Below are 26,237 nucleotides of genomic sequence, written 5' to 3'. Positions count from 1 at the left end.
GGAAAGTTTGGAGAGGGTGATTTTGAGGAAGAGGAGGTGGGTCCCACTGTGACGGAGGATGGAACTGTTCCAGGCAGGGGTCAATTTGGATAGTGTCTTGGGGAGTTGGATCATTAGGAGTAGGATTAGGACCATTTCTCTTCGTGGCAAAGGGATATTTCCAGCAGAGAGTACGAGTGTAGGACAGTAAATCTTTGACGAGGGCTGTTTGGTTGAATCTGGGAGTGGGGCTGAGGGTGAGGCCTTTGGATAGGACAGAGGTTTCGGATTGGGAGAGAGGTTTTGGAGGGAAGGTTAACTGCTGAATTAGAGTTTTGTGGTTCCAGATTGTGTTGATTGGAATTTTGAGGTTTTGGAGGGAGTGGAGCTGGAAGTGCGAGATTGAGTAGATGGGAGAGACTGGGTTGGTGTGCAATGAGAGGAGGTTGAGGTTTGCTGGAAAGGTTGTGAAGGGTGAGTGAGTTGCATTTCCGGAGGTGGGGAACCAGGAGATTGGTTAGTTTTTTGAGGTGGAGGATGGCATGCTGTTCTAATTTGCGGTTGGCCTGTAGGAGGATGCTCTGAACAGCCAGTGTGGATGTGGGAGAGGAAAGATTGAGGACTTTTATTAAGGATACGAGTTGACAGGTGTGTTCATTGGCTGAGTTGATGTTTAGGTGATGGATTAGGTGGGTGAGGGCAATGGATTGTTCAGTTTGGAACTGGTATAGGGACTGATGGAAAGTAAGGTTGCAGCCAGAGATGGGAACTTTGAGTGTGAGGCCTTTGGGGATAATACCAAATGTGAGACAAGCCTGATAAAATAAAATATGAGTGCGTAATCTGGCTCGGGTGAAGGCATGTTTGCAGAGGGCATGTAAATAAAACTTAATGGGGTCATTGTGGGGGTGTTGTGAGGGTGACATAGTATTAGAAGGTGGAAAGTGTAACATGAGGCTGAAATGAAAATGAAAATAGAAATATATGGGGAGAGATAAAGGAGAACTAGAAAGCAACTGGTGATCTGGTGTGAAAAAAGGCGAAAAAGTGTTTGTTAAAGCTCGGCTATGTTGATCCTGTGGTGAACCTGGGTTGGCAGACAATGATGTGCATAAAGGTTAGGTGGTTGTGTTGCCGCCAAAACACATTAAAGGATGGAGAAATTCGGGAAAATTTCGAAAAAACTCCATGTAAATTTATTAAATGGAGTGGTTTTGTGGTGGCAGATTAAGAAAATGAGGCTAACAATTGTCTGACGAAGAAATAATGACGTTAAAACCTGTGGGAAGCGGCTAAAAATGATCAGTGACGTGGGAAAAACGGAAATGGAAATAAAGAGAAAGTTATTAGAACTAGACGAAATGGTTGTTTCATAGGTGAAAGGAACTGTTTGTGAACTAGAAACGGTTGATTTTATAGTAGCGGTAGTGTTGAAAGCGGAAGAAAAATGTTTTTGGTTATAGTTTGGAAGAGGGTTACGTATTATATGGTATATATAGGCGGGATAAAATTGTATAGTAGATTACAGTAAAAAGGAGAAGGTGAATACAAAGTGAAACAACTGGTAACTATCCATCCACACATATATGCGTGGATGGATGTGTGTGTGTGTGTGTGTGTGTGTGTGTGTGTGTGTGTGTGCGCGCGCGCGAGTGTATACCTATCCTTTTTTCTCCCTAAGGTAAGTCTTTCCGCTCCCGGAATTGGAATGACTCCTTACCCTCTCCCTTAAAAACCACATCCTTTCATCTTTCCTTTTCCTTCCCTCTTTCCTGACGAAGCAGCCGCCGGTTGCGAAAGCTCGAAATTTTGTGTGTGTGTTTGTGTGTTATTTTATTGTGCCTGCCTACCGGCGCTTTCCTGCTTGTATATATAGAAAGGAACTTCCACATGGGAAAAATATATTAAAAACAAAGATTCCAAGACTTACCAAGCGGGAAAGCGCTGGCAGACAGGCACATGAACAAAACACACAAACACACACACAGAATTACTAACTTTCGCAACCGATGGTTGCTTCTTCAGGAAGGAGAGGGAAAGACGAAAGGATGTGGGTTTTAAGGGAGAGGGTAAGGAGTCATTCCAATCCCGGAAGCGGAAAGACTTCCCTTAGGGGAAAAAAAGGACAGGTGTACACTCGCGCACACACACACACACACACACACACATATATCCATCTGCACATACACAGACACAAGCAGACATTTGTAAAGACAAAGAGTTTGGGCACAGATGTCAGTTGAGGCGGAAGTACAGAGGCAAAGAAGTTGCTGAAAGACAGGTGAGGTAGGAGCGGCGGCAACTTGAAATTAGCAGAGGTTGAGGCCTGGCGGATATCGAGAAGAGAGGATTTACTGAAGGGCAAGTTCCCATCTCCAGAGTTTGGATAGGTTGGTGTTGATAGGAAGTATCCAGGTAACCCGGACGGGTTAACACTGTGCCAAGATGTGCTGGCCGTGCACCAAGGCATGTTTAGCCACAGGGTGATCCTTATTACCAACAAACACTGTCTTCCTGTGTCCATTCATGCGAATGGACAGTTTGTTGCTGGTCATTCCCACATACCCAAAGCATCACAGTGTAGGCTGGTCAGTTGGTAAATCCCGTGGGTGCTTTCACACATGACTCTGCCTTTGATCGTGTACACCTTGCGGGTTACAGGACTGGAGTAGGTGGTGGTGGGAGGGTGCATAGGACAAGTTCTACACCAGGGGCAGTTACAAGGGTAGGAGCCAGAGTGTAGGGAAGGTGGTTTGGGGATTTCATGGGGATGAACCAAGAGGTTACGAAGGTTAAGTGGACGGTGCAAAGACACTCTTGGTGGAGTGGTGAGGATTTCATTTCAGGGCAGGATTTGAGGAAGTCGTATCCCTGCTGGAGAGACACATTCAGAGTCTGATCCAGTCCCAGAAAGTATCCTGTCACATGTGAGGCACTTTTAGGGGTCTTCTGTGAGAGGTTCTGGGTTTGAGGGGATGAGGAAGTGGCTCTGTTTATTTGCTTCTCTACCAGGTTGGGAGGGTAGTTGCGGGATGCAAAAGCTGTTTTCAGGTTGTTGGTGTAATGGTTCAGGGATTCAGGACTGGAGCAGATTCGTTTGCCACGAAGGCCTAGGCTCTAGGGAAGGGACCGTTTGATATGGAATGGGTGGCAGCTGTCATAATGCAGGTACTGTTGCTTGTTGGTGGGTTTGATGTGGACGGATTTGTGAAGCTGGCCATTGGACAGATGGAGGTCAACGTCAAGGAAAGTGGCATGGGATTTGGAGTAGGACCAGGTGAATCTGATGGAACCAAAGGAGTTGAGGTTGGAGAGGAAATTCTGGAGTTCTTCTTCACTGTGAGTCCAGATCATGAAGATGTCGTCAATAAATCTGTACCAAATTTTAGGTTGGCAGGCTTGGGTAACCAAGAAGGCTTCCTCTAAGTGACCCATGAATAGGTTGGCATACGAGGGGGCCATCCTGGTACCCATGGCTGTTCCCTTTAATTGTTGCTATGTCTGGCCTTCAAAAGTGAAGAAGTTATGGGTCAGGATGAAGCTGGCTAAGGTGACGAGGAAAGAGGTTTTAGGTAGGGTGGCATTTGATCGGCGTGAAAGGAAGTGCTCCATTGCAGCAAGGCCCTGGACATGCGGGATATTTGTGTATAGGGAAGTGGCATCAATGGTTACAAGGATGGTTTCCGGGGGTAACAGACTGGGTAAGGATTCCAGGCTTTCGAGAAAGTGGTTGGTGTCTTTGATGAAGGATGGATTTTTCCCATGTGGAAGTTTCTTTCTATTATATATATACATTAAAAACAAAGATTCCAAGACTTACCAAGGGGGAAAGCGCCGGTAGACAGGCCCAATAAATAAAACACACACACAGAATTTCTAGCTTTCGCACCGACGGTTGCTTCTTCAGGAAAGAGGGAAGGAGAGAGAAAGACCAAAGGATGTGGGTTTTAAGGGAGAGGGTAAGGAGTCATTCCAATCCCGGGAGCGGAAAGACTTACCTTAGGGGGAAAAAAAGACGAGTATACACTCGCGCACACACGCAGTTGATTATATGTATGCAAAATATGTATTTTTATTAATTATTGATGAACAGCAGAGTGAGGATTAAGTGTGATTTGGAAAATGACCAGCGAGAAGAGAAGGGGTGCAGCTCTCAATGCTCCTTTCAACAAGTTAACTGCAAGCTTAATTTGCTGTAAATTCAATTGGCGAGTCATTTTACTGATAGCTGCAGCTGTGTTTGCTGTGCTTGCATATAAGATGAAGCAATGGGGTGCTGGAGGTCTTTCACAGTTTGTCACTTGACAGGGAAGGAGCTTGTGTTTATGTATTACTTAGATGACAATTGTTGATCAGCAACTTGGCCATGCTGCTTTCAATCTCTAACATTTGGTAGATGTTAACCTCTGGACATCAGCTCAGAACATGCAATGGAACCACACAGACTGCTCTGTCATCTCTGATTTTCTACATAGTTATAGGATTTGAAGAACAGTGCTCAGGCATCAGTTTCTTAAAGCAGTATGGTGCAGTCCTCAAACAAACTCAAAAATATTGTCGCTGAAGATTAGAAGATTTTTTATTGTTGTTGAGTATCAAACAACTGTATATTGGTAATGAATTTATTGGTTGTACAGTACATAGCATAATTGCACTGTAAACAACAAGTTCCTGGTTCAGTTCTAGTCAATAGCATTTTTCTTTTTTTACTTTTTTGAATTTCATATTAATTCACAAATAAGAAAGTTAATTATGAACGAGGTTGAACCATAATTTTTAATACAAATATCATCATCTTATATTTAATTACTGATCATTTGAAAACAAATTAAAATCTGATACAGATGTGGCAAATGCTTTTTTTGTTAAATGAAAATAATTATATGAATCAATAATACTGTACAGTTTCTATAAATGAAAAGTAATTAACCAATTGTCTGTTTGATGTTTCAGATTTTTCTATGAAATTTACTTTGTTATGAATTTTCATATTTCCATGTGAACAGTAATTAAAAATAAGAAATGTTAGTTTGATTAAAAGTTTATGAGTCCATATTTGTTAATAAACCCTGCCAGCACACATGTGAAATTCAAAGAAGTACAAAAGAAAAGTGCGATTAACAAGATATGAACGGGCAGTTTCATTTTTACAATCTGATTATGCTACACACTAAACTACAAAAAAATTCATTACTAATAGACATTTCTTTAATACTTAACAATACTCAGAAATATAGAAATAATCAAAGGCAGTTTTTTTCAGGTTTGGGGATTATGTCATATTGCTTCATGAAATTGGTGTCTGAGCACTGGTCTTCAAATCATATACTTTAACTTTTTGCAAGTGAATGACTCCTTCACATTGATGAACCAATCAGACAATAGTAGTTTTCAAGGATCTGTTAGCACTTGTTCACAAACATTCAAGCTTCAACCAATTTACAATATTTGATGTTTTTAGATAGTGTTCCACAAGTATTTACTATTTGAAATATTGTGAGGCCACCATTCATGTTTTTTTTTTTCTATGAAAGAATAAATGACTACATTTTAATTTTATTTATGTATTTTATCTTGACTACTGTCACTTCTCACATTCATAAATTATTTAATTTTAAAATGTGTCTGACAAATTTGACCACTTGGAAAACATGTTAATTCAGTTAGTACAGCCAAAAGATATAAATGTAGTAGTTATCAACCCACCCCAGAGATAATTCTGGGTCATTCATTTGCCCAACCTGCTTTAACTGATATCAGGTTGCTCTCTAGCAAACATGGCAGGGATGGGGGCTAGACTTCACAGGGGTCTTGGGTTTGTATAGGGGCATGAGAGTGTGACAGCATACAGTGCAATAAGCAGAGGTTAGGAGAGGTTCATATATCAAATAATTAGTGAACTTCTGATGAGTCCCTCATGGTACTTAAAACTTACAAGTCCAGCACATAGAGCCTACAAGAAATGTTGCTGTTCAGTACTTAGATATGTTATTGTTGTTGTTGTTGTGGTATTTAGTCCAGAGACTGGTTTGATGTAGCTCTCCATGCTACTCTATCATGTGCAAGCTTGATCATCTCCCAGTATCTACTGCAACCTACATCCTTCTGAATTTGTTAGTGTAACTCATCCTACCAACCAATCCCTTGTTCTAGTCAAGTTGAGCCACAAATTTCTGTTCTCCCCAATTCTATTCAATACCTCCTCATTAGTTATGTGATCTATCCATCTAATTTTCAGCATTCTTCTGCAGCACCACATTTTGAAAGCTTCTATTCTCTTCTTGTCCAAACTATTTATTGTCCATGTTTCACTTCCATACATGGATACACTCCATGCAAATACTTTCAGAAATGACTTCCTGACACTTAAATCTATACTCAAATGTTAACAAATTTCTCTTCTTCAGAAACGCTATCCTTGCCATTGCAAGTCTACATTTTATATCCTCTCTACTTCAACCATCATCAGTTATTTAGTTCCCCAAATAGCAAAACTCATCTACTACTTTAAGTGTCTCATTTCCTATCTAATTCCCTCAGCATCACCCGACTTAATTCAACTACATTCCATTATCCTCGCTTTGCTTTTGTTGATTTTAATCTTATATACTCCTTTCAAAGCACTGTCCATTCCATTCAACTGCTCTCACAGATCCTTTGCTGTCTCCGACAGAATTACAGTGTCATCGGCAAACCACCAATTTTTTATTTCTTCTACAAAGATTTTAATTCCTACTCCAAATTTTCCTTTTGTTTCCTTTACTGCTTGCTCAATATACAGATTGAACAACATCAGGGATAGGCTACAACCCTGTCTCACTCCCTTCCAAACCACTGCTTCCCCTTCATACTCCTCAACTTAGAGATGTAGCAGTGTAGTCAGCTACCAGAGAAAACACATAAAACAATATGATACGTCTTCATATTAATATTAATAAGCATATCATCCTCTTTCCTTCAAGTGGGAAAATACATATTTTCCCACATGGAATGTTTCTCTCTATTATATTATTTCCTTCAAGTTTTATACGATGCTAACAGTACACTGTACATAATACATGAGACCAATCACTTTTCCAAGAACTATCAACACAAACCTGTGTGTGTGACAGTGGTGGGGCACTGCTAGCCCACAACACAGCCTGACGAAACTGGGTCTCCAGATTCCAGAAAGATATCTCATTGTTGCCTTGCACAGCTGACATCACCCACGAGTGCTCCACAGGATGTCTGAGTAGCCTGCGCACACGTGCCCCTGCTCAAAAAATGTTCATAACTATGAGTTATTTGTAACGTTTCAATGAAAATAACAAATAAACAATAAGAACTGAAATTCACTGATTCAAATGGGAAGATTATGAAACAGTGTTTAATAAAGTAATTTTATTATTCAAAAGCTGTTAGTGAAAATTATGTTTTCCCAAAATACAATACAACCGTATCAAAGAAAAAGTATAAAGTAAATCCACAAGTAGTTCCAAATCATACACAGCAGAATGAACTTATTATTTCTTCTAACACAACAGTACTTTTTACTACAATGTAAATTGTGAAACTGTATAAACAAAAAATTTTCTTTTTATTTATTACAAAGCAGTCACCGAAACAAACCTGTAGGATGCAGTATTGATGTAATAGGCAATTGGAATCGAAGGTCCCAACAGATATGAAATCCACTTGTTGTACCCAGTGTAAGCCAACTTTGTTTTGAATCCAGGCAGAAAGAAGTAATTACTCCTGCACGGGAACAAAAATTGGTACAATGTAAATAGATATAAATTATGACACTGAAGATTAATTATAACAAAGTAAATGGAAGTAAAAACATAGCTTGCTAGTTTCTTGTCTTTCTTTCATTCCCCTTTTTCTTGCACATATCTTTTTACATCACTCTTCTTTGTTTGCACATCCTCAAACGGGCCAACCACACTTTCTGCAGAGTTTATTCACCGCAGTTTCTGCAGTGATTTTTAGGATGGTGCATATTTGATATCGGATTTGACTTGTACTTATGAAATGAGAATGTGCTTAATATGCCAGCGTAACCACGAATGTACATTTTTACATTTGTTGCTGTCTAGATATTGTTTACATGAAGCGGAATGGTAAAATCAGTTATTATTCAACTAAAAGTTTGGAAGTTCGAGGAAAACTACATAAACTACGTACAGGCTGATCTGCTGCAGTATTCACTGGATTCAGTATGTATTTGAATCATATGTATAATCTATGAAGTGAGTGCTTAAGATATTATTTTACCCCAAAAAACCACTCTCTCTCTCTCTCTCTCTCTCTCTCTCTCTCTCTCTCTCTCTGTGTGTGTGTGTGTGTGTGTGTGTGTGTGTGTGTGTGTGTTTTGCTCCATAGCACATACTCTGTAACTACAGTAGTTGTTTAAATTAGTACAAATTCTTTATCAGGAAAGTAAAGTTCTTTCATCTCATAGGCATTAGTAACGACCAATGGCCCATGCACATTGGTTGGAATTGGAGCCGTTGAAGTTTTGAGAAGTGACACTACAGCAAACTAGGAAAGTCTGTGGTCCACACAAGCAAAATGCTGTACATCTTGGTGCAGCACAGATGCTCAAAGGCTTCTTGCTATTGAGTATTTTGCCATATCACCTATTAACTGGTAGGTTACTAAAGTCATTTTTGCCATCCCCATACTTGCAGCTCCACATGAATCTAAATGAAAAGCACAGGGAAAAGTTGAAAAATGAAACTGGCCATTCTACCCCCCACCCCTCTCCCTTACCTCTTCAAAGGAACAATCTTGACATTCGCCTAAATGGGTAAAGGAAACTAAGTGAAACCTATGTCAGAATGAGCAGACTTGAACTCTGCCCCTCACAAATGTGAGTCCAGTGTGATAATTGCTACACCATCTCACTCCACATAAGCCATATCCATGTATGTTTTTAGTGTAATGACTATTTTGCAATAAACCATAATCACAAAAATGGAAAAATCACCACCCAGACAAGAATGCATTGATCTGTTCTCTCTAATGTCAAAACATTTTCCACTGTTGCACAATACTGATAGAGATGCAAGCAGGTACATAACTTATTGGAATAAAGGATCGTGAAATGAAACTAATTTCCCATCCCAATGTGAAATTCCTTCCTCACGTCAACATCTTCTGAAGAGGTCAGTTCAGCTTGAATTTTTAACTTTCTGAACTTCATATTGTTATGTCTATACCCAGTCCAAGTAGCAAACTGTCCTTTAAAAAATTAGTACAAATGAGTTCATTATCTCAGATTAAATTTCATATTTATATACTACTTGATTTATATCAGCAACTAAGGGGAATAAACCGTTTGTTAATAATCCAACTTCGAAATTCTGTGTTATGAACGGTGCAGTCATGTTGCACCACATATTCTTGAAAATTCACCTCTCCCCTATTTCTAAAAAGCTATGATGTTTGTTCATTACGATCATATAAAATGATAGTTCTACTTGAGAGCAAACCGAAATACTGTTAGTAATATTTTATTCAAAGTAACTTGGTTTGCAAAACTAAAACATAATTTGTATTATTGTACTTCATATTCTTTGAAATTACGTGCAGAACTATGTAAACTTTCCCTAATTATATATCAGGACTCGTAGGGCGTAATATGGCCCATTTTGTGATACATGTAACCAAAATTATGACTTTTAATTGTTATTTTGCACATCTCAAATTCAATAATGCATTAAATTGTTTTGTTTTATATAAAAGTAAGTGGCACATGAGCCACAAGGTCTGTCAGTAATGCAGCTGTCTGTGAGAACATCTTTCGGAGGCTGTCAGACAGCCAAAGCACGTTCCACCTACGTACTTGGTAATCAGTAACAATATATAACAAGAAAAGTATTAGACTCTGCGTTTTATTTCAAAACAGTATTATAGCAATGTAATGATTGAGAACTTTCTAAAGCAACAAGATTCAGCATCTCATCATATGGAGCACGTAAGTTATCATGTGAAAATTTATTCACCATGATTGAAATTTTCTGGTTTCATTTGTTTTCTTACTTGTGAATGGTGGAGGCTCAAATTATTAAGTTACACCACTTTCCAACTAAAGTCAGAACTTGAGATACTGTATATTTTCTCACTCAGTGTCAGTGGTAATTAAAGCGCTTCCCTCCTTCACTATTAAGGGAGGCATTTTAATATGGTATCTGGCAGGGCCTTGCCCTATGGTCAGTACTGAGTAAGGATCATTTTAAACTGCATTCAGGATTCTGTGAACACACAACTGAGGAGAGAGCAGGTGGGTTTTAGAAAACATCGAAGCTGTGTGGACCTTATTAATACTCTATGAATTATTCTGGAACAAAGTGTGGAATGGCAACACACGCTCTACCTTAACTTCATTGACTTTGAAAAGGCTTTTGACTGTGTAAATCGAAGAGTCATGTGGGATACACTTGCAAAATATGGCCTTCAAACAAAGTATTAACATCATCCCAGAAATGTATAAAGACAATGAATGCCAAGTATCACACAATAGAGAGCTAACAGAGCCTTTCCAAGTTAATTTGGCAGTATGACAAGGGTGTATCCCTTCGCCAACACTATTTCTTCTGGTGTTGGACCATGTGATGAAGAGAGTGATTGGGGGACAGAAGAGAGGTGTTCAATGGGGTATGTGTGATAGGCTCAAAGTTCTAGATTTTGCAGATGACATATGCTTAATGGCACAACAATATGACGACACTGAGGAGAAACTGGCCAGGTTACAGAGAGAGGCAGAAGTTGCAGGCCTCAAAATAAATGTTTGCAAAACCAAAGAAATGCAGATAAATTTGACCATCAGGAATAGGCTGGCCATTAATAGAGAGGACATAGAACAGGCCCGATCTTTCCTCTATCTTTGAAGTATAGCCACAACCACAGCAGGCACTGAGGGGGACATGAAGAGTCGCATCCGCAAAGAAAATGGTGCGTTTGTACAACTGTATACTGTTAGGAGAAACAGGAACATCTCAAAGAAGACCAAACTCCGGCTTTCAATTGCAATGTGAAGGCAGTTCTGTTGTGACTAATGACACCAAAAACCAGCTCCTAGTTTTTATCAACCGCTGTCTCCAGCGAACTTTAAATGTGAGATGGCCAGATATATTGACAAATGAAGATCTTTGGAGGGAGACAAATCAGCAACCAATCAATATACAAATCAAGGAAAGAAAATGGAACTGGAGGAAACCAGATGGAGCTGTTGAAAGGGTGGCGTTGGACTGGAACCCTAAAGGAATTAGAAAGCATGGTCATCGCAATCAGACCTGGAAAAGGACGACCAAGAGAGAAGCTGCAGAGGATGGGAAAACCTGGAGTGAAATGAAGAGACTTGCTAGAAATCGTACCAGGTGGAGGAATTTCATCACGGCATTATGTCCCACAGGGAACGACAGGAACTAAGTCAAGCCAAGTAAGTCACTGAGCTGGGATACGTGTAAGTCAGTGTACTAATTTTTGCACTACATTTCAGAGGCTAATCGCAACATGTGACAATCGATTATCGGACAACAGTTGGGATGAGACAGAACAGGCGGTGTGGCAATTTATCGTTGGACCATTTGAGACAAGTACATTTTTAAATTTTTGAATTATTATTCCTTAGAATATCATCTTCCCAAATTTCTTTCGTCGTGCGACTGTTGATAAGAAGGATAATTGTGGATTTGCGTATGACGACAATCTGGTTAGGTAGATTTATTTTCGTATGTTGTACCCAATATTATCTTCAAATATGGCAAGCACGGGAAATCTTGATACAACTGGAGAGGTTTCATACACTCAAAGTCCTTAATCGTCGACACCGAACCTGAAACAGTCATCCGAGACATCACCTTTCTTAGGATCTTCTCCAAATGAAGAAACTCAGGTTTATCTGAAAGATTATCTCAACTCTTGGATCATAAGCTTACAAGTCTGAATAATGATTTAAAGAATCAACTTACAAGTCTAAACAATGACCTAAAAAAAGGGTGTTGTTAATCTAAATGACACTGTTAAGACAATGGATAGGAAAATTCAGGCTATGCAGGAACAAGTAGCAACCTTCCTTTTAAAAATTAATCAATTATGAAAGTCGACTGTCCTTCAAATTCAATAAGTAAATGATAAGGTTAATCATGTATGGTTGGTTGTGGAGAATGCTGAAGATGTGTTCACACTGAGTTAGTTAGAAGGAACTCTGACTTCAAAATTATGCATGAATATATAGAGAAGGAAAGTGAGTCCATCGAACAGAAACTAAAACTAAATAATGATCAAATTCATAGCCATACTGTGTGTTAATAGTAAAAGTGAGACTTCGTCTGAAAATTTACAACAGGTAAACATCCGATGATGCGATATTGAAACAAATGTCATATCTGCAAATTGGCAGAAACTTTGCACCATTTTGTAACAATTTATCTCATAAATGCTTCTGGGCATTTTAAAATACATCCAGTGGACTACTTAATGGCAATATAAAGATATTTTTCCTCCAAACTTGCCTGATTCTGAAAAAATGAAACTAGCCAGACATTTCCTTGATGGTGAAGCACTGTCGCAGGCTAATCAAAACGTAATGATAGACACAACATTTAATTAATTTGAAAAGATGTTCTTGAATAAATTCTCGTCCAAAAGTAAACAGATGGGCATCAAAACAGAATTTTTGAACAGTAGTAGGTACAGACCAGATAATCTCTCGATGTAAGAATTATGTGAGAAACAGTTATGTAAGCTTATTCACCTTGGCAACCTTTTGATGATCTTATTCTTCTACCAGTGAGAGGTCACTGGGGCCTTGTCTGTGGTCCCAATAATTCATTTGAGAATTTTTTTAAACATGTTCATAAACTTGACAAAGCTTTTGAGGAAGCAGACAGAGTTAATAACTCGCATAACAATAGAAACAACAACTGCAATGGGGGTCATCTCAACACAATCGGAAAAATAGAAGGTAACATAAGGAACCATAATACTTATAATAATAGTAATAATAATAATAGGAATGATAATGATTAATGGTCATAACAGAAAGCACAGCATCTGGAATCACAAAAACCGTTAATATCTTCACCTTGTGTCTGTCAGGTGGAGGAGGTAAATAATTTTCATGACCAGGCAATAAAAAATTCAAATCAAGAGGAGTGTGATTATGAGAGTGTATGTGATTATCCTGTTAATGCAACTAATTTTGAAAGTAAGTTTTGGGATGTTGCAATTAAACAGATGTATGGTGGTAAGAAATGTACTGTAACTCCTTATAAATCTGAAGAAGGTGTTTTAGTAAAATTATTTAACTCTGAATGTAGTGTGGAACACGTAGATGTTGACAATAATTACTTTGGTATTGGTATTTTAATGCTCCCTGAGCACAAGACTTTTGTAGCTAACTGTGATGGGGAGGGGAAGGCCTATCCTAAGTCAGTAGTGGTGGGAGTGTGTGAGGCTCAGGTGAGTGGTGTCAGCACTAATGATTTAGTACCTCCCCCCATGAACCATGGACCTTGCCGTTGGTGGGGAGGCTTGCGTGCCTCAGCGATACAGATGGCCGTACCGTAGGTGCAACCACAACGGAGGGGTATCTGTTGAGAGGCCAGACAAACGTGTGGTTCCTGAAGAGGGGCAGCAGCCTTTTCAGTAGTTGCAGGGGCAACAGTCTGGATGATTGACTGATCTGGCCTTGCAACATTAACCAAAACGGCCTTGCTGTGCTGGTACTGCGAACGGCTGAAAGCAAGGGGAAACTACAGCCGTAATTTTTCCCGAGGACATGCAGCTTTACTGTATGATTAAATGATGATGCAGGATAGAGTAGCATGGAGAGCTGCATCAAACCAGTCTCAGGACTGAAGACAACAACAACAACAACAGTTGAAGCAGAAGCTGATACACTTAATTTACAAGAGCTGGATGGTATGGTTTACGTTGAAGTAATTTATCATAACCAAACCAGTGATGAAGTTCAGGAGGTCAACTTATTCCAATGAACATTAGTGATATTTTGTGCGAATGCCAGGACATCAGGACACAGCATTTTGAAGTGAATAAGAGGATTACCGAACATTTCAGAGATGTTGGTAAGGATGAGTCAGATTTCAGTTCAGGTAGTCAGTTTATTGATCATTCTCAGTCAGATTTTATTTGCAACACTAATGAGCACATCTATTCAAGTCCAACTTGTAAATCTAATCAAGCATTAGAAGTTATTCATGGCATAAGCACACAAGTACCACAACACTTTGCCCTATACAGCTATCTAGTGATTATAAGAACCATTTGCAGAAAGATTTATATTTTGAGAATACCAAGAATGATTTGCTTAGAGAAATTAATATTAACGAACAGCACGATTTATGTGATAGTCCATACATCAAAATCACGTTTGGTGATTGGCATGGTTATTGTTTGATTTACACAGGTAGTGCAATTTCTATTATTTCTTAAAAGATCAGGGATAGAGTTAAACAGAATTCTGAGTACACTGAATTTCCTTTAATGGGAGTTGGAATTAAAGGTGCTACAGGTAAGTTTAGTAAAGTTATAAACAAACAAGTTTTAATAACATTTCATGTTGACAATGCAGTTTTTGAGCAAGGACGCTTGGTGGTCAGTGATCTGAATGAGGATATATTGCTAAGCATGGAACTAGATACTGAAAAACAATGTAACATTTGACTGGGTAAAGTTCAGAGTAAATTTTTCCAATACAAATACACATTTTTCTGGTTATACTGTGTTACACTTAAGAACTGGAGACACAACTGCTAACAGAATATATGGTTTTGACATTGAGTTAGAAAAAGGCTATATAGTAGATGATGATGATGATAATTATTTGTCAAGTAATGATACAACTGATAGGGATTGTGATCAGGGATTTTGATCAACTTGTTACTGAAAAGGTAAAAGAAGCAGAAAATCTTACTGGAGATGAAAAGTCAGAACTAGAAAAAGTGTTGAGACCCTATAAAGATATATTTAGTGAGAAACCAAATAGAGTTTAGAACTACGCATGCAAGTTAAGGCTTAAAGAGCACCAGCCTTTCTTTATAAAATCATAGTCAGTTCCTATCCATAAAAAAACACATTGTGGAGAGAGAGAGATGGAAAAGTAGAGGTTTACTGAAAGGAGTACTAGCCACTACAACAACCCTTTGATTGTTGTAACTAAGAAGGATGATGGGGGCAGGCTCGTGCTTGATTCCTGTCACCTAAATATAGTTTTGGAAAGAGAAATTGATCACCCTGAGTCAATGGAAGAAATATGTAATAAATTTTCTGGTGTCAAGTGTTTAAAGCCTGATTTTACCTCAGGTTTCCACCATATAACACCAGAATCAGAATCTAGGAAATATATTGCTTTCTTATTCTCTGGTAAAAGCTATCAGTATTGTGTAGTATCTTTTGGTCTGAATTTATCTGCAGTAGAGATTAGTAAAGTCTTAGATCTCGTGCTGAGAAGTGAAATGCATTCAAAACTGGTAATTTAAGTTGTTGACATACTCATAACAAGCAATACCTAGGACGAGCATATCAACACAATCAAAGAAGCTGCTAATAAGTTAAAGCAGGGAGGTATGACACGTAAGTTAGATAAGTGTTAAGTTTGGTGTAAGAACTTTGAGCTTTTTATGACACACTAATTGCGAAGAAGGAATATTACCCGACCCAGGTGATATTAAAGCTACTGCTAAATTTCCTAAATCTAGTAATAAGAAGGAATGGAGGTCATTTTTTGGTCTATGCAATTTCTTTGCAAATACATTAGGACTACTTTAAATGCACCTAGTTCACATTACTTTTTAAGAAAAACACAGTAATATGGGAGTGGTCAGCTGACTGCTGGTTAGCTTTCAATGAGATTGAGAAACAACTTTGGAACAGTGAAATTCTACATAGCCCTGATCTTTCTTTACCATTTTGCCTTATGACTGGTGGTGGTTTCTATGGTTTAGATGCTTATTTATTCCAGCAAAAGGAGGTAGATGGACAGGTCAAGCAGTGTGCAATCAGCTTTGCAAGCCATAGTTTATTAAAAGAAGGGAAAAGATATTCTGTAACAGAAAAAGAACTACTTGCCATTGTGTGGGGATTCAAAAGAGTTTAGAAGTTATTTAACTGGACACAAGGTCATTGTTTTTACTGATCATGCAGTTTGATCAAATTTGCAAGAATGTAAACTTTATCATAACAGAATAACACATTGGGCCTTATTCTTGCAACAGTTTGATTATACTGTCTTACATATTAAGGGTGAGCAGAACTGTGTTGCAGATGCACTGTCTAGATTGCCAATAGGGAATGTGCAGGAAAATGTTGGAATACAGAACGATAAGAACTTCAGAATCACGTTCATCAATGGTATAAAAGGTGGAAAACAAATAGTTAAGATGTGTGAAGAGCTGAGGAGACATCAAAATCAGGATGAAAACCTTAAGTTAGTAAAGAGCTTACTTGGAAAAAATGGGTATGGGAAAGTTGCACAATACTGCTAGGTACACGTGGGGATTCTGTATGAAAGACACACACCTGATTCTGATCAGTGAAATTATGCTGGCCTAACAACACATTGATTTACTTATTAAGTTTGTACATGAAAGTTTTGGACATTGTGGCGGTATGAAGTGCACCCAGAAGCTGCAGGAGAATTTTTAGTTTAGTAATATCTAGAAGAGTGAAGTCTTATATCGCATCTTGTGACAGATGTCAGAGGGTAAAGGTGACAAATCATCAAAGTCATAAAGGATTCCAACATAGCTAAAGGTAAGACTCAGCTCACTGGAGTCGATTTCTGATTATTTATTTAATATCTATTAATATTTACCTTTACTGACATTCTTTATTAATATTTAGCCTTTATTGATATTCAATTTATTAATATTTATTTATATTGAATATTATTTAATATTTACTCTATGAACTTGCTCAATTATATATGATGTTTAAATTTACTGGAATGGATACACATAAACACTTGGCTCTTGTATCTGATGATTCTCATGTCTTTCTTGAATTTCTCCTTGTTTCTGGCTCTGGTGCAGGAAGCTCTTGACATTTCAAACACATTGTGTGTGGTTGTAGAACTTGGGTGTTTGTTCACCAATACTGTTCTGTATAGCAGAAATGTACTTTAGGGAGATGGGATTTTGAGTTAATGTGTGCTGTGATTTCTTCAAATGAATTGATGATGATATATGGAACTGATTGTTCTGTATACATATGTACATGCTTTTGTCCTATTTGACTCCTGGTATCTTGTCTTTCAATTTAGATTTTTATGTCTGTATCTTATGCTATGTGTTATGATTGTGACAGTGGTCTGTAACTGGATGTTCCACCTTACTGTTTTTGATGTCTAGAATTTTGGTTTTCTTCTTATGTAAACACACAGACTATTTAAGTTTCTTTTCCATTGTCAGCAGCATGTTAGGGTTAGTTTGTTTAATGTTCACATTGTATTAGCATGTCTATCTTATGTTATACAGCCTATTGTGCTAGTTTGTTTTTATGTTACTGTTTGTTGCTGTATGGTAACACCTACATCACCTTCATTGATGTGGGGGGTGGTATTCAGGCAAATATAAGGGGAATTTGTCTTCTGTTTTTCTTCATTACTAACATGATGGAAGTTTCCTTCTATCTTTTATACTATGTCATCCATGTGATGATCACCCAACCAATTTGCCTCTTTTCCATATGCATATGTTTCTAATGATGAAATCCTTTTAATCATCTGTGTCATACTTTGACTTCAATGTGTCATTTCAGGAATGGTCCACGAAGCAAATCTGCAACTTGATTACCTTTGAATTGTACATTTTTATCTGATTTTTCATGACACATTTAGACAAAGTGCTAGTACTTAAAGTTTCATTTATTTTGTGAATACTCTGTGATGATTTTTATTGTTTAACTATGTAACTGATTAATTATACGCTAACTGAATGTTACTCACACTTTTTGTACCATAATATATATGAACTTACAGGATTCTAAGTACTGTATGGAAAATCTGGAATTTAAAGTTAAGTTTATTCCTATGGCATACAGCTTTTCTTCTAAAAACATATATTTTGAAAGAGACTTCAAGATGACACTGTCATGCTGTGTATTCTGGGATGCAGACTGAAGATGATCATACACACATTGAGAATGTAATTCTGATCTAAACACTTTATACTTAGTCATTACACATGATTATTGATCTTACATAAATTGTTGGTTTAGAGCCACACTTAAGATGGTAAATATGTTTCAGGCTGAGCAGCATTTTGTCTCTCAGACATTTTCTGTTTTGGCTGTTGTGAGGTTGATGCTGATCTAACTGTTTGCTTTCACTTTAGACTTGTCTGTTGCCTTTGAAATTCTGTACATACAGGAGGAGAAAAACTATCCAATGTTAGGATATTAATGTTATGTATAACATGGTGATTATTCTTCTCTAAGTCAATATCTTGATACTGTTACTCGTATATTATTTGTATTACATATATTGTCTAGTTTTGTGGTGAAATTAGCCATTTTAGGAACTACAATACGAAAGGAAAAATGAGTTAAATACAAAATTGCTATCATAAATAAACATAAATGACAGAAACTTCTGTTTATTTTATGTGATGTCATCCATTAGGATGGAAACTTATACAGTGTGTAGTTTCAGGTACTGAAAAGACAGTTTTACCCAAACTGCTACATTGGACTGTAGAGAGTGGAGAACCCACCAGAATAAATACCTTACAGAGGAAAATGAAATTTCAAAACTTTCTTTTGATTTACACCTTGGGAGTATCTCATATAAGCTTTTAGGATGTTTTGTTGTAATTCATACCTCATACTATGGTAAATTTTTATATTTCAAATTGTTTGTTTCTAAAGTGTTACACACTATTTATGCTATACCTTTATAACTTCATATGTTTTAGGTGTTATACATATTACTCACATTTTCTGTTGCATGATTTAATGTTTTTGGTGCTTTACACCAACTAACTATTTTTTTTATTTACACCTGTATTTGATAGTATACATACTAACCTTTGGTTAGTAAAACTCTGCAGCGGGTATTGACTATCTTCCCCTCCCAATCTGAAATTCCTTCCTGACATCAACATCCTCTGAAGAGGTCATTTTTGCTCAAATTTTTAACTTTCCGAACTTTATATTTTTATGTCTACACCCAGTCCCAGCAGTAAACTGACCCTTAAAAAATTAGTACAAATGAGTTTATTGTCCCAGATTAAATTTGTCATTAATGTACTACCCAATGTATATTAGCAACTAAAGGGAATAAGCTGTTTGTTAATAACTCAACTTTGAAACTCTGTCTTATGAATGGTACAGTTAGGTTGCAACACATTCTTGAAAATTTCTCTCTCCCCTATTTCTGAAAAGCTACGATGTTTATTCATTACGATAATCTAAAATGATAGCTATACTTGAGAGCAAATGGAAATACTGTTAGAAATATCTTATTCAAAGTAATTGGGTTGCAATTAACTAAAATATAATTTGTGTTATTGTACATCATATTCTATGGAATTATGCTTGGAACTATGTAAACCTTTCCTAATTATATATCAGAGCTTAAAGGGCAACATGTGAGCCTTTTCGTGATACATGTAACCAAAATTATCTCATGACCTTTAATTGTTATTTTGTAAATCTCAGATTCAATAATGCATTCAACTGTTTAGTTTTATATAAAAGGAAGTGGTGCATGAGCCACATGGTCCACCTGTCTGCATTATTGTCTTTCGGAAGCTGTCTGTGAGAACATCTTTCAGAGGCTGTCAGACAGCCAATGTTTGTTCCACCTATGTACTTCATTATCAGTTACGATTTATGACAAGCAAAGTATTAGACTCTGTGTTTTATTTCAAAATTAGTAATACAGTGATGCAAGGATTAAGTACTTTCTGAAGCAACAATCCTGGAGGATATCAAAGTAGAGTATCTCATCATATGGAACAGCTAATTTTCTGGTTTCACTTGTCATCATACTTGTGAATGGTGGAGGTCCAAATTATTAAGTATGATTGAGAATTCACTATTACCGCTATCCAACTATAGTCAGAACTTGAGATACTGTATATTTTTCTCACTCAGCATCAGAGGTAATTAAAGTACTTCCTTCCTCTCACTATTAATGTTGGTATTTTAATTGGCAACATACAATTTAGAAATACGTCCAGCCTTGCCAAATATAAACACATAACAGGAAGTACTCCCAATTTCACACAGTTTTAAACTAACTTATGTATGTAAGTATTTATAAAAAAATTCCAGTTATTAGGTATCTTTGTGTTACTGATACCTTTATTAAGATCATTATCTAGCTTCCAAGCATTTCCAGGAGCTCGTAAGTCCCAGCCCACAATGGAACCATACATGGTTGCATATACCAATACAGACTGAGAACCTGCAAAGTAGCAATAAGTTAGTAAACAGTAGCTATGAGGAAAAGAAAAATAGTAATTATTTTCTAAATTAAAACTTTTTACCAACTAAAGTGGTGAGGGTTTCAACTGACTCAATGTCAAAAAATCATTTCCCCTAATTCTGGGTTGCAACAAAATTACTAAAACAGGCTACAGAACAGAGTTACAATTTTACTCTGGCTTCACAGTTTTATTGTTTATGTGACTCTAAAAGCTGTGCAGGCAATGAGTAAATAAGATGTACAAAGTAACTACAGCTTTTTTTGTACTGTGGTTTACCTTTTATTAAATACAGCAATCAAGTTACTTAGCATTTATTTGGTCTCTCCACTGTTTTACAAAATAGCTCATATCATGGTGCTGCTCGTAAACAGACAATGGCCTCACTTGTAAACAGTCACTAATTAGTTCTTCCACTTCATCATCCTCTGCTTTTCTTAACAGGTTGACACTAAAGGAAACTTCAATGACATGGAGGCAAATGATTATTATGAGGACCGAAGTGTTCATTTTAATACTCAATGATTCATGATAATAACACAGCATCTCAGTGAGAATGCCAAGTAAACAGTGGGGATATAATAACAAAAATAGTTTTTCAGCATACTGTACCTTCATTGTAATGGAGTAATGATATGATACGGAATGATGAAAAATAAACATATTTAAGTAAATGCACCATCTTGAATTTACTGAAGTAAAATTATTAAAGAGTTTATAGAAGAACTGAAACATTATGAAAACTCAATGTTTAGTCCCCAAGAGACAAAAACAGAAAGGTAATGGGCAAAAGGAATGTGGCCAGTGCCTACTAATTTATAGGAGAGTTGAATAGGAGACAAGACCGTACACAGGACTAGCGATAATTATCCACAAGAAATACAAAGATCTTATTAAGGAGAATAGTTTTACTAAAACTAAAACAAGCTCATCACAAATTGAACATTACCTCCCAGTACAGCTGAAAGGATTGTAAACCTAGAACAGAAAGAGAGGCTTTCCACAAGCAGTTACAAGAAGTTATGTGTCTGATACCTTCAAAAGAAATAAGGGGGGATTTTTATGCTCATATCAGTTATGCTCATATCAGAAATAGTTCCATCCATGGAGTTAAACAACAATTTAATGAAGACTTTCTAAATGATAATAGAGGTACTATCATCATCTTACACTCAAGCAATGAACTAAGAATAAATAATACCACAAAGAGCAGTACAAATACACTTTTCAGAACACAAGAGTTCCCAAATTTACAATAGATTAGATTGTTACAAACAGGAACATCCATCCTCAGTCAGTGTTAGATGTTAGGACTTCAAACTCTGCCAACACAAGAGTGATCACAGTCTACTTATGGCAAAAATCAGATTGCATGTAGGAGGGAACAAGAGCAATAAGAGAAAAACCCATTTATGCAGAGAATAATGTAGACCAGGCTTAGGAGAAAATCAGAGGAAGTACAGAAGCAGCTGCTCAAGAAGCACTAGGTATACACATTACAGAGCACCATGGTTTCACAAAGAGGTTACAGAAATGTGAAAAAAAAAGAGATGTGTCTATTTGAAGTACAAAACAATCAAAACACATTAGGCTTATGAAGATTACAAAAGGACTCATAATGAGACAAAATTACTAATGAATCATTTTTAACAGGAATAGTGGGAAAACTTTTCTAAAAATTTAGAACATGACTTCGATGGGTTGCAGAAATAAGTTTGGAGAATGATACGACAGCAGATAAGAAAATTAAATGAAATGTTGAAAGTGAATGAGGTTAAACATTTAACAGGGTATAAAAGAAAAAAAACCGCCAGCAAATGAAGAGATATTAGAGATCATTATACAAGTAAATGATCATTTAACTGTGTCATGTGCAAAGGTAGAAGAAGCTGTGAGTCTGTTAAAAAAAATAGGAAGCCTCGAGGGAATGATAGGATCCCAATGAATTACTGAAGTATGGAGGATATCCTCTAATGGAACAATTAATCTGGTTGGTTAACACTGTTATAACAGGTAATAAAATTCCAAATAAATGGAAAACTAGTATTACAATTCTTATGTACAAAAAAGGACTACAGAGGGATAAATCTACTGTGTTCAGTTCTTATACTCATAACAAAAACAATAGGAAATAAAATAAAAAGCATTACAACCGCTGCAGAAGGGCAGTATGGTTTTAGATCTGGTAGTCACACACAGATGCAGTATTCATTCTTAGACAGGTTGTAGCACTGAATACAACATACTATATTACCTTTGTTTTATTGATTTATAGATGGCTTTCTATAGGAATCAGTTAACAGATGTGGTGAACCTGCACCACAACTGGGAATTCCTTCCATTATAATAACTACAATTGAAGACGGGCAACGTATGAGTGGCCAAGTAAGTGGTCCCGACAGCCGGGATACCAGTTACTTTGGAATAAAGCTGAGCATCTCGGACATATTCTGAGTCGTGGTCACCTTTGTGCTCATACGGCAAAGAATACCAAATCCGCCGGTTAGTCCCTCAGCCGTTAGGGGTAAAACCCAATGGGACTCGGAGCAAGTAAGGCTTGCTTCCCTGGTGCTGGCAACATTCAGAGCAAAATGCCTCGGACCTTTGGAGGTGACGGAGTCCCACCTCTAACTGACAAACCAGGGACTCCTAAGATACGACTTGGCAAACAAATGGTAATGAGATGGGGAGCTATTAATATCAATGGGGGCTACCCTGGGAAGAACGTAGAGCTGGCAGAGGCTGCAAGTAAGATGAGGCTGGACTTTTTAGCTGTTAGTGACATTCGGGTAAGGGGTGAGAAAGAAGAGGAAGTGGGAGAATACAAGGTCTATCTGTCAGGAGTCAAAGCAGGAATAGCACAATGGGGTGTAGGGCTTTAAATCAGGAAATAAATGGAACCCAGCATAGCTGCAATAAGGTATGTAAACGAACGGCTGATGTGGATAGATCTGACAGTGTCTAGCAAGAAAATTAGGATTGTGTCAGTATATTCGCATTGTGAAGGGACAGATCAAGATAAGATGGATAGTTTTTATGAGGCACTCAGTGACGTAGTTGTTAGAGTAAAGGACAAGGACAGTGTTCTGCTCATGGGTGATTTTAATGCCAGGATTGGAAATCGAGCAGAAGGGTACGAAAAGGTTATGGGTAAATTTGGAGAGGATATGGAGGCCAACAGGAATGGGAAACAACTCTTGGATTTCTGTGCCAGTATGGGCTTAGCAACCACAAACTCTTTTCTTAAACATAAGAACATTCACCGGTATACTTGGGAAGGCAGGGTAACCAGATCTGTCATTGACTATATAATAACAGACCAGGAATTCAGAAAGGCTGTGAGGGACACACATGTATTCAGGGGATTCTTTGATGACACTGATCATCATTTAATCTGCAGTGAAATTGGGATTGTGAGGCCAAAAGTGCAGGAGGTCAGGTCCATATGTAGGAGGATAAGAGTGGAGAAACTTCAGGATAAGGAAATCAGGCACAAGCACATAACAGCGATAGGAATGATGATGGAAATAGGATCACATTCGAGGAAGTGGAGAAAATGGTCAATAGACTGCAGTGCAATAAAGCAGCTGGGGTGGATGAAATTAAGTTGGAACTCATCAAATACAGTTGTATGTCAGGTCTTAAATGGCTACACAGGATAATTGAATTGGCCTGGGAGTCAGGACAGGTTCCATCAGACTGGACAAAAGCAGTAATCACACCAATCTTTAAACATGGAAACAGAAAAGATTGTAACAACTACAGAGGTGTCTCTTTAATCAGCGTTGTGGGTAAAATCTTCTCAGGTATTGTTGAAAGAAAAGTGTGAGTATTAGTTGAAGCCCAATTGGATGAAAATCAGTGTGGGTTTAGGCCTCTTAGAGGTTGTCAGGACCAGATATTTAGCTTACAGCAAATAATGGAGAAGTGTTATGAGTGGAACAGGGAATTGTATCTATGGTTTATAGATCTAGAAAAGGCATATGACCGGGTTCCTAGGAGGAAGTTATTGTCTGTTCTACGAGATTATGGAATAGGAGGCAAACTTTTGCAAGCCATTAAAGGTCTTTACATGGATAGTCAGGCAGCAGTGAAAGTTGACGGTAAATTGAGTTCATGGTTCAGAGTAGTTTCAGGGGTAAGACAAGGCTGCAACCTGTCTCCACTGTTGTTCATATTATTTATGGATCATATGTTGAAAACAATAGACTGGCTGGGTGAGATTAAGATATGTGAACACAAAATAAGCGGTCTTGCATATGCGGATGACTTAGTTGTGATGGCAGATTCGATTGAAAGTTTGCAAAGTAATAATTCAGAGCTAGATCAGAAATGTAAGGACTATGGTCTGAAGATTAGCATCTCCAAAACGAAAGTAATGTCAGTGGGAAAGAATATAAACAGATTGAGTGCCAAATAGGAGGAACAAAGTTAGAACAGGTGGACGGTTTCAAGTACTTCGGATGTATATTCTCACAGGATGGCAGCATAGTGAAATAACTGGAAGCAAGGTGTAGCAAAGCTAATGCAGTGAGCACTCAGCTACGATCTATTCTCCTCTGCAAGAAGGAAGTTAGTACCAAGACTAAGTTATCTGTGCACCATTCAATCTATCGACCAACTTTGTTGTATGGGAGCGAAAGCTGGGTGGATTCAGGTACCTTATCAATAAGGTTGAGGTTACAGATATGAAAGTAGCTAGGATGATTGCAGGTACTAGGAGATGGGAACAATGGCAGGAGGGTGTCCACAATGAGGAAATCAAAGAAAAACTGGGAATGAACTCTATAGATGTAGCAGTCAGGGCGAACAGGCTTAGATGGTGGGGTCATGTTACACGCATGGAAGAAGCAAGGTTACCCAAGAGACTCATGGGTTCAGCAGTAGAGGGTAGGAGGAGTTGGGGCAGACCAAGGAGAAGGTACCTGGATTTGGTTAAGAATGATTTTGAAGTAATAGGTTTAACATCAGAAGACGCACCAATGTTAGCAGTGTATAGGGGATCATGGAGGAATTTTATAAAGGGGGCTGTGCTCTAGACTGAATGCTGAAAGGCATAATCAGTCTTAAATGATGATCATGATGATGATGATGATGATGATGAAGATATTTATTCCAACAACTAAATTAACGTGAAAATTGATTCCTTGTTAAATGTATGCATAGTAGTTAACAGTGGTATTAGACAAGGTGACATTTTGAGCTTGTTACTTTTTAATATAGTCATGGACGAGCTGATATAGAACGTATTGGCTGGTAGTGGTTATAAAATGAGGGACAAGGCAATAAAATTGATTTGTTATGCTAATGATGCAGTTCTGTTGGCAAACAGTGAAGACAGCCTGCAGAAACTTTTAAATATATTTATCGTGGCAGCCAAAAACCTAAATATGGTCATATCCACTTAAAAGCAAATGTGTTACCTCATCTGTGGAACCAATTAGCTGAAAAGGCCTTTTAGCCAAAAGCTTACGTGTCTCTCTTTTTGTTGTGTCTATTTGCGACTCAGCATCTCTGCTATATGGTGAGTAGCAATCTATCCTTTTCATAGTATTGCAATTACTTGGAAAAACAAGCATATAGGGAAAATGCAAAGGTAAGAATACACAAAACAATAGTAAGACTTATTATGACATACACAGCTGAGACGAGACTGGAAACATCAAAAACAAAAACACTTTTGGAAACCATGGAAATGAAAATACTGTGAAGGATTATAGGGAACACACTGCGAGATTGATAGAGAGAAGTGAAAGAAAGAATTAGAAAAGGATGTGAAGTGGGCTCTATTAATGAGTGGGTACAGAAGAGAAAGTATGA

At 37.6% G+C, this 26,237-nt stretch overlaps 1 protein-coding gene across 1 annotated transcript in view; it reads right to left on the bottom strand.

Moving 5' to 3' along the window:
* LOC126354825 (phosphoinositide 3-kinase regulatory subunit 4) overlaps nt 1-26,237 on the bottom strand; it is a 192,191-nt gene that overhangs the window by 18,079 nt on the left and 147,875 nt on the right. Inside the window, exons 24-26 of the mRNA XM_050004768.1 lie at nt 20,294-20,398; nt 7,591-7,716; nt 7,077-7,234 (exon numbers count right to left, since the gene is read on the bottom strand). Of these exons, the coding sequence (XP_049860725.1) occupies nt 7,077-7,234; nt 7,591-7,716; nt 20,294-20,398 (389 nt within the window). The remainder of the gene's footprint in view (nt 1-7,076; nt 7,235-7,590; nt 7,717-20,293; nt 20,399-26,237) is intronic.

Source organism: Schistocerca gregaria, chromosome 3 (genome assembly GCF_023897955.1).
Source record: "Schistocerca gregaria isolate iqSchGreg1 chromosome 3, iqSchGreg1.2, whole genome shotgun sequence".
Taxonomy (NCBI): domain Eukaryota; kingdom Metazoa; phylum Arthropoda; class Insecta; order Orthoptera; family Acrididae; genus Schistocerca; species Schistocerca gregaria.
Note: the sequence above shows the minus strand (reverse complement) of the source record. Positions and strands in the feature narration are given on the sequence as shown.